At 37.6% G+C, this 12,210-nt stretch overlaps 1 protein-coding gene across 2 annotated transcripts in view; it reads right to left on the reverse strand.

Moving 5' to 3' along the window:
• Window positions 1-291: 291 nt before the first annotated feature.
• Window positions 292-12,210, reverse strand: part of LOC105928610 (protein kinase C and casein kinase substrate in neurons protein 1) — a 59,451-nt gene continuing 47,532 nt past the window's right edge. For both annotated transcript variants that reach the window (XM_012865958.3, XM_012865959.3), the window contains 5 exons: window positions 10,904-11,079; window positions 7,409-7,529; window positions 7,204-7,310; window positions 6,657-6,853; window positions 292-3,549 (listed from right to left, as the gene is read on the reverse strand). In XM_012865958.3, coding sequence (XP_012721412.1) covers window positions 3,440-3,549; window positions 6,657-6,853; window positions 7,204-7,310; window positions 7,409-7,529; window positions 10,904-11,079 — 711 coding nt within the window. In that variant the 3' untranslated portion in view covers window positions 292-3,439. The remainder of the gene's footprint in view (window positions 3,550-6,656; window positions 6,854-7,203; window positions 7,311-7,408; window positions 7,530-10,903; window positions 11,080-12,210) is intronic.

Genomic DNA, 12,210 nt, shown 5'->3' on the forward strand with positions numbered 1-12,210 from the left:
TTTCCCTTTCAAATGAATAACGCAACATTGACACCACCACAGCAAATTTGATTGGATCTTTTTCTTTTTATCACTATAGTCATTATTATCTGTGATCATAATCACCTTTATGCATATTTAAATGAACTTCTTGTTACATCAAGATGAACAGGCACTACACCAGTTAGGAGATAAAAGTACATCACTAACTATGAACATACATCTTCTAGACCGCTAATATGGGGTTTTTCACATTGTGAGCTTCAGCCCCCTGTGTGCATAAGGAAAAAAGGTCAACATAAAAAAAAAGCATTTACATGTACACCTTTTTTTTACTGTCTCAACATAGTTAGGTCTCATTTTCAACTCAACACAGTTGTACAGTTACAATAGAATATAATCTTTAAATTACATCATCATGTACAAATCTGACAGCGTGGGATAACGTCACGCTTTTATGATACACTGACAGTTTCATTGCAATAAGATTCATACGATATGGTACCTATTACTTAATACGTTTTTCCATTGCTGTCATTTAATGAAACACATTTACATGTATAACACTACATTTTGTCTTAATAGTCAATCACTTGCATTTTTTTTTTTTGCATTTTTTTTTTTTTTGCTTGTTTTGTTACAACTTTGTATAACATTTACACAACTCATACACACTGGATGATACAGATGTTTTACCCCAAAGTGTTTCACCTGGAATCATAGATAAGGAGTCTGAACTTGCAGATATTGTGTATATTGTGAGTCTGCCACCCGTGTCTTTGTGTATTATGTGTCTGCGTTGAGGAAAGTGGGAGAGTTTTGACGGCAGGAGCCATTTTTAACCTGCTGGACACGCTGCACTCTAAGACGCACCTTGTGAGCTGGTGATGTGTTTCGTCCTCGTGTGTGAGACGTTTCCAAATCCAGAGCTAAATACCTCCAATCACTGTTAATCCAGTGACCTTTATGATTATGCTGCAAAAAAAAAAAAGAAAAAAAAAAATACACCCACATTTGATCTGAACTGAGTTAACAAAACCCACCAATCAACATGTGATAAATATAATTCAATAAAAATAATAGAAGTAGTTATAAAAAAAAAATCATAATAAAATACTGTGCCTTGCATGAGTATTCATACCACCTAAACATTTTCACTTTTTTTTTCCAAGTTTCAACTAAAAACTCCAATGTGTTTTTGCAGATAATAATCCAAAGAATCTGGCATACATATGTGTTCAGGCCTTGCTTTGGTCAGATATGGCCAAAAACCGAACCACTGCTTCTGTGTGCAGAACCCAATGTTTGGCGGAAACACTCCCAGCCGAACACGCCTTCGCCACGGCGAAAACCGACAGTAGCAGCGTCATGCTGTGTGGCTGCTCGTCCTCATCAGGAGCAGGGAAAGAAGTAAGTGTCGATAGTGAGATGAAGTGAGATAAATACAGGGGAAAACTGGAAGAAAACCTGTTGGAAGCTGCAGAAGACTTGAAACTAGGGTGACGGCTGACCTCCCAACACTACGCATACAGCCACAGCTACAATGGATGGTTTGGATCAGAGCATATTCAAGTGCTATGAGGGCAGAGTGAAAATGCAGACCTACCGAGAATCTGTGCAAAAAATGTAAATATTATTTCTTTTTAGCTATTTTGCAAAGAAGATTAAGCAAAAACTGTGGACGTCACTTGCAAAGCTGAATGAAAAATGCCCCCAAAAACTTGTACCTTAATTCCAGGAAAAAACTGGTTCTTTAAATATTGTCTCAGGGGGGCGTTGAAAACATGTGCATGCAACCCTTATGGGCGTACAACAATTTTTTTTTTTTTTCTTATTCCGCGCTAATTGTTGTCTTTAAAATCCACATAAATTTTTTTTAAAATATCTGTTTGTAACGTGAAAAAAGAAGTTCAAGTTGTATGAATACTTAAACTAGGTACTATAATTCCTAGAAAGAATAATAACGATCAAAAAAAAAATAACCATATGCTGCAGTGAGTCCATGCAGTGCACCGCTGACGTCTTCTTTAAGTCACTGAGCAGGTTTTGCAGACAAAGGGAAGTTTGTTTGGGCTGGGAAGCAAAAACTAATTTGATGAATATGCTTCACGAGATATGTGCCATTCGTGTATAGAGTGAGTGGTGATGGATCAATCTTTGGCTCAGCTGGGGAAGGGCCATATAACTACCGCCTTATGCCAGTGAAAAGATTTAGACATCTTACCCCCTTTAAAGCCCAATCACTGGTACATTCATGTCCTGTTAGAGTAGGGGTCAATCTTTAGACAGACGTCTATTACACAGTTATAACTGACATGCATCCGTACGCCCTTTGCTCTGGAAAAGAGTCCCAGGCACGTGTATTGTTCAAGGCATCCCTCCTACAATGCAGTCTCAAGCTCAAGATGACTTGATCCAACTTCGCTCTGAAGTAATGCCTGTACGTCTCGTTAGCACAGTTTAATTAACGTGAAACCCTGATTTGCTGAAGCGTGAATGAAGGCTTCTGCAAAAAAAAATAAAAAAAAAAATATGTAAATCCTTTCCATGGATTTGCATGAGGATGATACAGTCAAAAGGATTTACAGGGACAGGAGGGAAAAAAAAGGGGAGTCGAAAGAAAAGCAGACGTGAGGTCGGTTCATCGAGAAGCCTTCTCTTGTGAAACCAGGAGCACATGCATGTCCAGAAGCATGTAAATGCTGCATTTGTGGTTGAAGTGTTGCATCAGGCTGTAGCCGTGACGAGGCTGCAGGGACTCGGGGAGGGAGAATGTAACTCTTTGCATAGCACATGCTGCTATGCAAGTTCAGAAACAGTTCGAAAAACACATAGCACTGCACACACTGGAACGGAGGCCGGACAGAATTCCAAAGAAAAAAGGAAAAGGAAACAAACAAACAAACAAAAAAAAAAAAAGGATACAGTCTGTGGTACTGTCAACACTACACAGCATTCCCGTTGTAAGAATGACATACACAGCATTAAAAATGCTACACAAAATGGCATAACACTGTATATACACAACGCAGGTTAGAGAAGCTCATCTTTGTTAAATGAGTAAAACGGATTATACTGTCTTCCCTTCAGGAGAACACGCTGCAGTACACTGTGAGTTAATAATAAGCTGTGTCGTATATTAAACACAGCCACACTGAGAAGCAATGTGTTCCTGCACTGTCTTCATGTTTGAGTTGAGCGTGTATACAATAGTACATCTGCTGTTTATTTTTTTTATTTTTTTTTGAATGTGTCACCTTCACCCACCCCCAAATGCTGGATAAAATATACTATACTGATATAGTGTCTTTTTAGGTTACTAAGTTTTAGTTAGGCAAGACAGCTTGGCGCATCTGTTGGGCAAAGGATGTGTTGCTCTTAAGTCTCTGGCTATGTGCGGTACAGTTAGACGGGACGGTTCAAGCTGCCTCCAGCGGCATGTCTCTGTCCGGTCACGTGACTAGATTGGCTCCACGTAATTGGCCGGGTACAGTCCCTCCTGGCCGTTGTCCATACGACCTCTACACCAGCCTTGCTCGTCTTCGTCCTCCGTCTTAGTAAATTCGTCACCTGCAAAGGAAGTGAAAGAACCGATTCAATGCAAACGACACAGACTCTGATGTGAAACCGCTTCACCTTAGTGTCTGAGATGCTAATGCAAATAGACTTCTTCTTTCCATGTAAACTACGCATAAAGCCTTTAGATCATTCACATTTCATTCAGGATGGTAAAAGAACAGTTCAGTAATTTCATATCTATCTATCTATCTATCTATCTATCTATCTATCTATCTATCTATCTATCTATCTATCTATCTATCTATCTATCTATCTATCTATCTATCTATCTATCTATCTATCTATCTATCTATCTATCTATCTATCTAACTACGCATAAAGCCTTTAGATCATTCACATTTCATTCAGGATGGTAAAAGAACAGTTCAGTAATTTCATATCTATCTATCTATCTATCTATCTATCTATCTATCTATCTATCTATCTATCTATCTATCTATCTATCTATCTATCTATCTATCTATCTATCTATCTATCTATCTATCTATTTATCTATCTATCTATCTATCTACGCATAAAGCCTTTAGATCATTCACATTTCATTCAGGATGGTAAAAGAACAGTTCAGTAATTTCATATCTATCTATCTATCTATCTATCTATCTATCTATCTATCTATCTATCTATCTATCTATCTATCTATCTATCTATCTATCTATCTATCTATCTATCTATCTATCTATCTATCTATCTATCTATCTATCTATCTATCTATCTATCTATCTATCTATCTATCTATCTATCTTATCTATCTATCTATCTATCTATAGATAGGGACCAACATCTTTTGTCTGATTTCTCAACCAGCATTGCACCTAAAATCCTAAAAAAAATCTTTTTTCTAAGAATTATTTAATTTTTACCAGCTCAGAAATAAACTAAACATGCAATAATTTCATGAAAGCAAGTAGAAAAGAACAAATTACTATTGACCTGAAAAAGAGTCTCAAAAGTTTGTCTCAGTAATAGAAAGGTTCAAGATTTGTAATAGAAAAGTAAAAGATTTGTAACATTTTGGGTTGATTGTTTTCTCTTCGTTTGACCTTATTATTTTTAATCTGTTCCCAGCAACAAAAATGAGAAGCTTCTTCAAAGATCCTTGCTGAATTTGAGCAAGGTTAATGAATGGATGAGCCTGAGTCTGTTTTTAAGTAAAAACTCTCTGGATGTTTGCGGTCCTATTTACTATGATATAAAAAAAAAAAGAAAAAGGAAAAAAAAAACACGATGAGCCAAATACATGTAGGGATCTAATACTTTCCTTTTCAGAGGATATAAAATCGTCTTTGAAAATCTAATCCTAAAATAATAAATTTGTACAATTCCTGAACTGCTGTCAGTAGCCACACAAAATCATTCCAAGGGCCACAAATGGCTCCCGGGCCGCGGTCTAGACACCTCTTTGCTTTAGATGCATGTTTGGAGATGTTGTCCTGCTGGAAGGTGAGATTCTGCACCAGTTTGAGCATTTCCACAGCTTCCTGTCTCTCCTGATAAAAAAGCATCCCTATACTTTGATGCTTCCATCATCATGTGTCTTGGTGGGTGTGATGTGCTCAGGGTGACGTGTAATTTTCCACCACACTTACATAGCGTTTTGTAAATAGTAGTGTTGCGCCGATGCCATTTTTTGGCCCGATACCGATACCTGATACCTGGCTGTGCAGTACTGGCCGATACCGATTCCATACCGATACCATCTGTTTGATATTGATGTGTGTATATTTATGAAGAACTGCATACTACTTAGATGTAAAATAATTGCCATCAAGGCTTTGTCAAACTGCTACCTTTGTAAAGCAGGAATACAAAGTGAATCCAGTAGAACTAGTGAGTGTCGGGAGAGAGAAGGCTGCGTTCAAGTGACATACAAAAATCAAAAAGGTATCGGTGCCCTATTTGTTGGTACTTGCCGATACCGATACCACCATTTTAGTGCTGTATCAGGGCCCCCGCAGATACTGGTATCGGTGCAACACTAGTAAATAGGTTGAAATATTTTGAAGTGGAGCATCTGTTTCCACACATTTGCTATGTCCCCTGTTTTTGGAACACTTTAGTCGGGAGATTTTATGACTACTAATAGTTGCCCATCAAGAAATTCTGCCACCTAAGCTTTGGATCTCTGCAGTTTGTGGCCTGACCAGCAGTTACCAGTTATATTGTTTCCATTATTTGGAGGATGATTTGGATCAAAACCCCCCAGCTTCATCCCTGACCTTTCCGGTATGGGGTTTCTTGATAATGCTTGTTCGCTGATTTTCTTCAACAAACATATAAAACCATCACCTCGATTACCCAGATTAAATGACACAAAGGTGGCCTTTGCATTTATGAACTAGGTGATGAGTTAAAGTTCAGCAGCTTGCAATGCATTTAATTCTGTGGTGTCAAAGTAAAGGGGGGTAAATACAAAGGCATTCCACCATTTTAAGGTGAATATTTTGTAAAAGAAAAGAAAATCATGTACCACATAGACAAAATACAACAAAACTTGTTTGTAACCCTAAGTCCATTGTACGTAGCTGAAATTCTGCTTTGAAACAACCAGGATAGTTTATCCTAGCACTTTGTAAAGCTAGTACGACATGTAAATCATACAAAATTATTTGTTTAATGGCCTGCCAGGTTTACTAGTTGTAATGGTTTGAACACCCATCATGTATGTAGGTAAGATCACGATCACTGGAAAAAGAGACAGCTAGTTTAACACGTAACTCCAAAAAGGCATCATTTATGGACAAACTAATCAAAGGTTAGTAAGAAATGTATCCCAAACTATGTGGCTAAAACTTTGAAAAAGCAGAAGAGGACGCAACAAAACTGCACAGTTGTTGTTACATCAACTGAGATTCTTCTTAAAATCGTTTTTGGTGCTCATGCGTGGATCTCTAAGCTCTTTTTTGGACCATTGCTCGAGCAGCTTGAGTTAATTGGTGGCAAGCGCCTGTAATTTGTTTTCCAGTGTGGCTATTATTGACTAATCACTGTTATTTTTGTAGAGGAGGCTTTAGAACAGCAAAGGACACAGTTATTTTTGCTTTTCGCCATGGCCTGTCATCACATCCATGTTCATTGGTGTGTCCATCCGTGATTACCTGCTTTGAAGGTGAGCTCATCCTGCTCCTGGCCATCGTAGTCATAGAGGGCGCGCACGCGCACGCCTTTCGCAGAGATGGTGTCGTCCTCAAACGAGTTCCTGTTCCCGCCGTTCTCGTTGCCGGAGTACGCAGCAGGCTGCTCGTCGTCGGACCACTCGGTCGAATAAGCTTGGTTCTTTTCATAGCTGCTCACGCTGGAGGAGGTAAAACATGGTGGGTCAAATTTAAACGTAAAAGAAGAAAGCAAATGGAAAAACATATTTAAAATGTAAAAACATGAATTATTATTTCGTGAGAAAACGAAGAAATTATGCAATAATCCTAATAGGTGTTTAAAAAGTCAAAGCAGCTTAAAATGTTTTAAGTTGTTGTCATATCCTCAAAATCAGTATAGTTGATATAAAAGCACACACATCTACATTAACTTGTTGTGCATTATTATTATAAAGGATAAAGCTCAAAATATAATTTCAGGACAACAACAAAAATGTAACAATTTCAATAAGACTACAGAAAGCCATGTCAACAGCTTCCTTCAACTAACCTGCTACGATCACCAGGGGGAGCCACATGGTCAGTGCTTGGAGTGGGTGGGGCTCCATCTGGTTTCTTCTTCTTTGGAGGAGCAGCTGCCTGGTCTGGGTTGTACTCCTGCACAAAAATGTAAAAAAAACAACAACAACAAAAAACAGACTGAGTAAAACCAGGAAACTGTTTTGTGATCTTGGTCCTACATGTGGATGCTGTACCTCGAATGCAGGCCAGTTCATGGGCATCCCTGGGCCGTGATTATTGCTGAACCACCTCAGGTCCTCTTGTGTGCTTATGGCCTGAATCGTGCGCTCCAGTTCTCTGTATATTGCGATATAGCTGGGGAGAGACGAGTGGAACAAATTGTGACAATGGAAGGACCAGAAGGGCCCTGAGACCGCTGCCAAACTGGCACCAGGACTCACACTGTGGCTACGATTCTGGTTTGAACGACATCCAAGGTTATAGCATGAAGGGACATTTGTCTCTGAATTCTCTTAAACCCTCAACCCTAAATATCTATTTCTTTCCTATGTGTATTTAGCTAACTTTAAATACAAAAAGTGACATACAGTGCTTCCTGGTGGCTCACGTTTTAGCCACAAACTTGAATTGTTTTCTGTAATGGATGGGCATGTACAATGTGTCGCATAATTGTGAAGTGAAAGGAAAATTATACTTGGTTTTCAGGATTAGACAATAAAAAAATCTGAAGAAATTGGCACTTATTTATATTCAGTCAACCTAGGAGAGTATTTTGAAGAACCACCTGCCACTGCATTTACAGCTGCTAATTTGTAAAGGACATGCGTCTGCCAGTTTTACACAAATGTGTTATTCTACACCATTACATTGCAATTTGGTTTGCAATGTAATGGTTGTATGTTTAGGGTAATTTTCCTGCTGGAAGGTGGATCTCCACTCTAGTCTATAGTCTTTTGGAGCCTCTCATAAATTGTATTCATATACTTTCCTGCATTTGGCTCTCTCAGTATTCTCTACAACTTTGTCTACCCTCCCTGTCCCTGCTGTATACACTGATTTTTAATAATTTAGAATATTTTTGAAAAGTTCATTTATTTCACGCTCAGTGAAACACATTGCAGAAAATGATTGCACAGAGACCAACATTTTCAAGCTTTTTTTTGTCCTAAATATGAAGGATTTCTACTCACAGATAATGAAAACAGGATATCTAAAATTTGAATATTATATCAGACCAATAAAAAAAACATTTTAATACTGAAATGTGGCCTTACTGAAAAGTATATTAAGTACCTGCTTAAAGATTATCTCCAAAAGAAACTTTTAATCTGACAAGTGAGCCAGTTTATTGAATTTGACTGTAGAAGTATCTCCCACAGCATTATGCTGCCACCATTATGTTTCACAGTGTTCAGCGTGTTGTGCATTGTTAACTTTCCAGCACAAAAGTGTTTTCCATGCTGGCCAAAAAGATCTATTTTTGTTTCCTGCCCATGTTGGCTGTGTGCCCTTTATGGCTTCTAGTAAACTGCAGAAAGGACGTCTAATGGTGTGTTTGCTGATCTTTGAGATGCTGTTTTTTTTAATTAATGTTATCTAAAACAAACGCTGTGATGGTCTTGAAGCCTTTACCAAACAGCTCTGTTTATACTGAGATTAGAATACACACAAGGTGCCTTCTGAAGGTAATTGGTAGCACTTTATTATATTTAGGGGGTATCAGAGTAAACAGGGATAATCACAAATGTGCACAAAAAATTTTAATTTGTAAAATGTAAAGTAGAATGGATCCCACTTCTTCCACTTCACAATCCTGCAGTAGTTAAAAATCCCAGCAAAAATATATTGACGTTTGTGGCTGTAACATGGCAAAATGTGAATAGGTATAAGGTGCGTATATATTTTCCAAGGCGCTCGTTTTAGCCAACAACAGCGTAACGTGTGAACAGTTAAGTCGCAGTGCATAGCATAAAGTCAAAAAGATGGTGGATGATTAAACAGTCCTATTAGGCTCTGAGATGCCCGCGTGATTGATGGAAAACAAACCTGGCAGGTTTGTTTAAACAGCCTGTAAATCCCGTTGCCGCATCCACCGGCTCTGTTTATTAGACGCAGCCCAAAAGCAGCAAGGGATATGACAAGCATTTATTCTGAAACAAATTCACTTTGGCAGAAACGTCATTGAATGAATCTTTGGGTAATTAGCGTTGTGAGGCTGACTGCTAATGAGGAGTACACGGCTGGTTGATACCCGTGTTAAAATGAATCAGCTTGAAGTGAACTGTAGTGAATGTGACACGGGCCCAATCAAACTAATCAACTAAGATGTTTGTTATTCAGTTTTTTTTTTTTTTTTTTTTTTTTTTTTTTTAATCAAAACTATTAACGCATGCAGTCATTCTGGAATATTTCATAATGTCCCGTCTGTGCTTAGCAGTACCTTCTTGGAAATTACAGCTTCATGGTTTAGATATACACTTGTGAACTTCACGGGGATTAATGTTATCAATTAATATTTGGGCTTTAATTGTTAATTGAAAGTCTTTTTTATCCAGTGTGGAATGGGGTTAAAACAGTAATGTATATTTACTCATACAATATTAGGATATTGGAAGCTGATATAAGACTTCTTAATAGATGATATAAGATGTATTAATAGCAGAGCTATTTGGAAACAATGAGAAGAAGTATGCTTGAAAGATACAAAAAAAAAACAGTGCAACAACTGTAAAGCACGGAGTTGGTAGAATCATGCTGTGGGAATGGTTTGTTACCAGCGTTATTGGTGCCTTGCCCAAAATGATGGGAATATGATAACAGGAAGAGCACCTCCATAATCCAAAAACCTGCCTTCAAATCAACAGCTCGGACACATTTGGCTGTCTCAGAAAAATGTTTAAAAATGGATAAAACTGGCAAACATTAAAATTCTTGAAAACGACCTTCCCCAACTGAAAATCTGCAGAACCACATTTAAAAGCCAGGCCTAAGGGCCTCAACCACGTTGTGTGTAGTTTTGTGTGGATTAGGGAAAATCCCCAACACATGTAAATCTGTGCACCTCATTCCTGTTTCTAAAAAAAAAAAAAATCATTAAAGTCGTAAATTATTTAACCCTAATTAAGAAAATTAAAGTCTAAATTTCTTATAGCATTCATGCCCTCAATGACAGTTTTGAGCACAGTCTTCTGAACTCAGCTGTACGAATATGAGGTGCAAAAACAGAGCAGCCACTTAAACCAAATTGGAAAGATGAGATTTGTGCAACAGAACAAAAATGCAGAATTTATAACATACATAAAGTATACTGTTTTAGGCCAACACCATCTTTTTAAAAAGGTAAGAATTCAGAGAGTTCAGATAGCCCTCGCATCGCCCAACCTTCAGGTAGACAAGTCAGGTTTGTGGTCCCTTTTTGATGCTTTTGTAGTGAGGCCTCCATTCATCAGATTCTCCTTTCTGGAGGATTTAAAGCATCAGTTCAAAACCTGAACTATCGAGATCTGTAAATGTGACATTGCTTTGAGCTCAATGTTGCTTAAGCTCAGAATAAAGACACATTTGGCTAGTTGAAACACAAGAATTTTGGACCCCATCCTTATGTGAAGAATAAGGAAGCTAAATTACATTGATTACTATCATGAAAGTGATTAATTAGATGTAGAGACTGATAACACTTTGAGGCATTAATGCAGAAAATCTGACTTTTCTCTTTGATTTTGGCTTACCTTTGGCCCTCAGTGAGGTTAAGATGGCGTTTTATGTCCAACAAGGCCTCCTTGAGGAAAGTTAGCCTCTTGACTTCATGCTGCTGGCACTGGTCAAACACCTGCTCCATGCTCTCCATGTACTGAGGAGTGCACTTGTTTAGCTCATCCAAGGACTTCTCATACTTCTCTTTAGCCTGACAAAGAAAACAGAGTGCACATTATTATGAGAAGAAGCCAAGCCGATGTAAATAATTTAATGAAAATGTATACTGTAATGATGAACATTTTGTTTTGCAACATTTTTTACAACCTAATGTGTGTTTTAATAAAGGAAAAATCTACTTTGGTCCTTTAACAACGATCTTGAGTACGTGGATCAAGATCAGCACTCAATTAGAGTGAGTGGGGCTACAGATCACAGAGCAAGGCGAAACCTTGGTTTTGTTTTAAATTTGGATCTACATTTTGACAACTGTATAACGTCTGTTGAAATATTAACCCATTACCATCTTTACCATCTATCAAGCAGGATTCTGGTGCATGCCTTTAATTTAAGTTGGTTTACTACAGCAGTGCCCTTATTTTTTATTTTTTATTTTTTTTTTCATTTTGTCAATCAGGCAGCAGCTGCTCAACCAAAAAGCTGCTGCCTGAGTCCTGATCAACAGAGGTGTCAAGTAACTAAGTATAATTACTTTGTTACCTTACTTAAGTAGACATGTTGGTTATTTATACTTTAGTGGAGTAATTAATTATTTTTTGTCTACTTTTTACGTCCACTCCTTACATTTTCATGCAGGTATCTGTACTTTCTACTCCTTACATTTTAAAAGTCATCTTGTTACTTCTATCTCATTTCAGCTTGTTTTCGTTCCGGCTTGTCAAAAAAATAATAAAAAAGATAATATTTTGATTAAACAGCTCTACACGAACAGATTGGTTTTGACTGTGATTGGAGGCGGTACTGCACCAAGTTGTTTGCCAAACGCCCCAATAAAAACGTAACGGGAACAAAACTTAGAAGAACATAGCATTTCTAGGATTACTGGTTTTACTTGTTTTAATTTTTTAATCAACCACTAGGATTAATCATTCATTTTGACAACACGTTCTACTGTATACACACAACCATACCAGTGTAATTGTAATAACAGAGTAATGCACTCATAACTCTTGTTATATCATAACTCTTGTTATATCATACTTCATGTTGCCAGGAAGGTTTTGTTGACATGATTTCTCAACTCTACAGCTCAGGCAATGACATTGTCTGTAGACGTTATTAATATCTGATATCTTTTTTCCAGTTAGTAAATCAAATCATA

Source organism: Fundulus heteroclitus, chromosome 1 (genome assembly GCF_011125445.2).
Source record: "Fundulus heteroclitus isolate FHET01 chromosome 1, MU-UCD_Fhet_4.1, whole genome shotgun sequence".
Classification (NCBI taxonomy): domain Eukaryota; kingdom Metazoa; phylum Chordata; class Actinopteri; order Cyprinodontiformes; family Fundulidae; genus Fundulus; species Fundulus heteroclitus.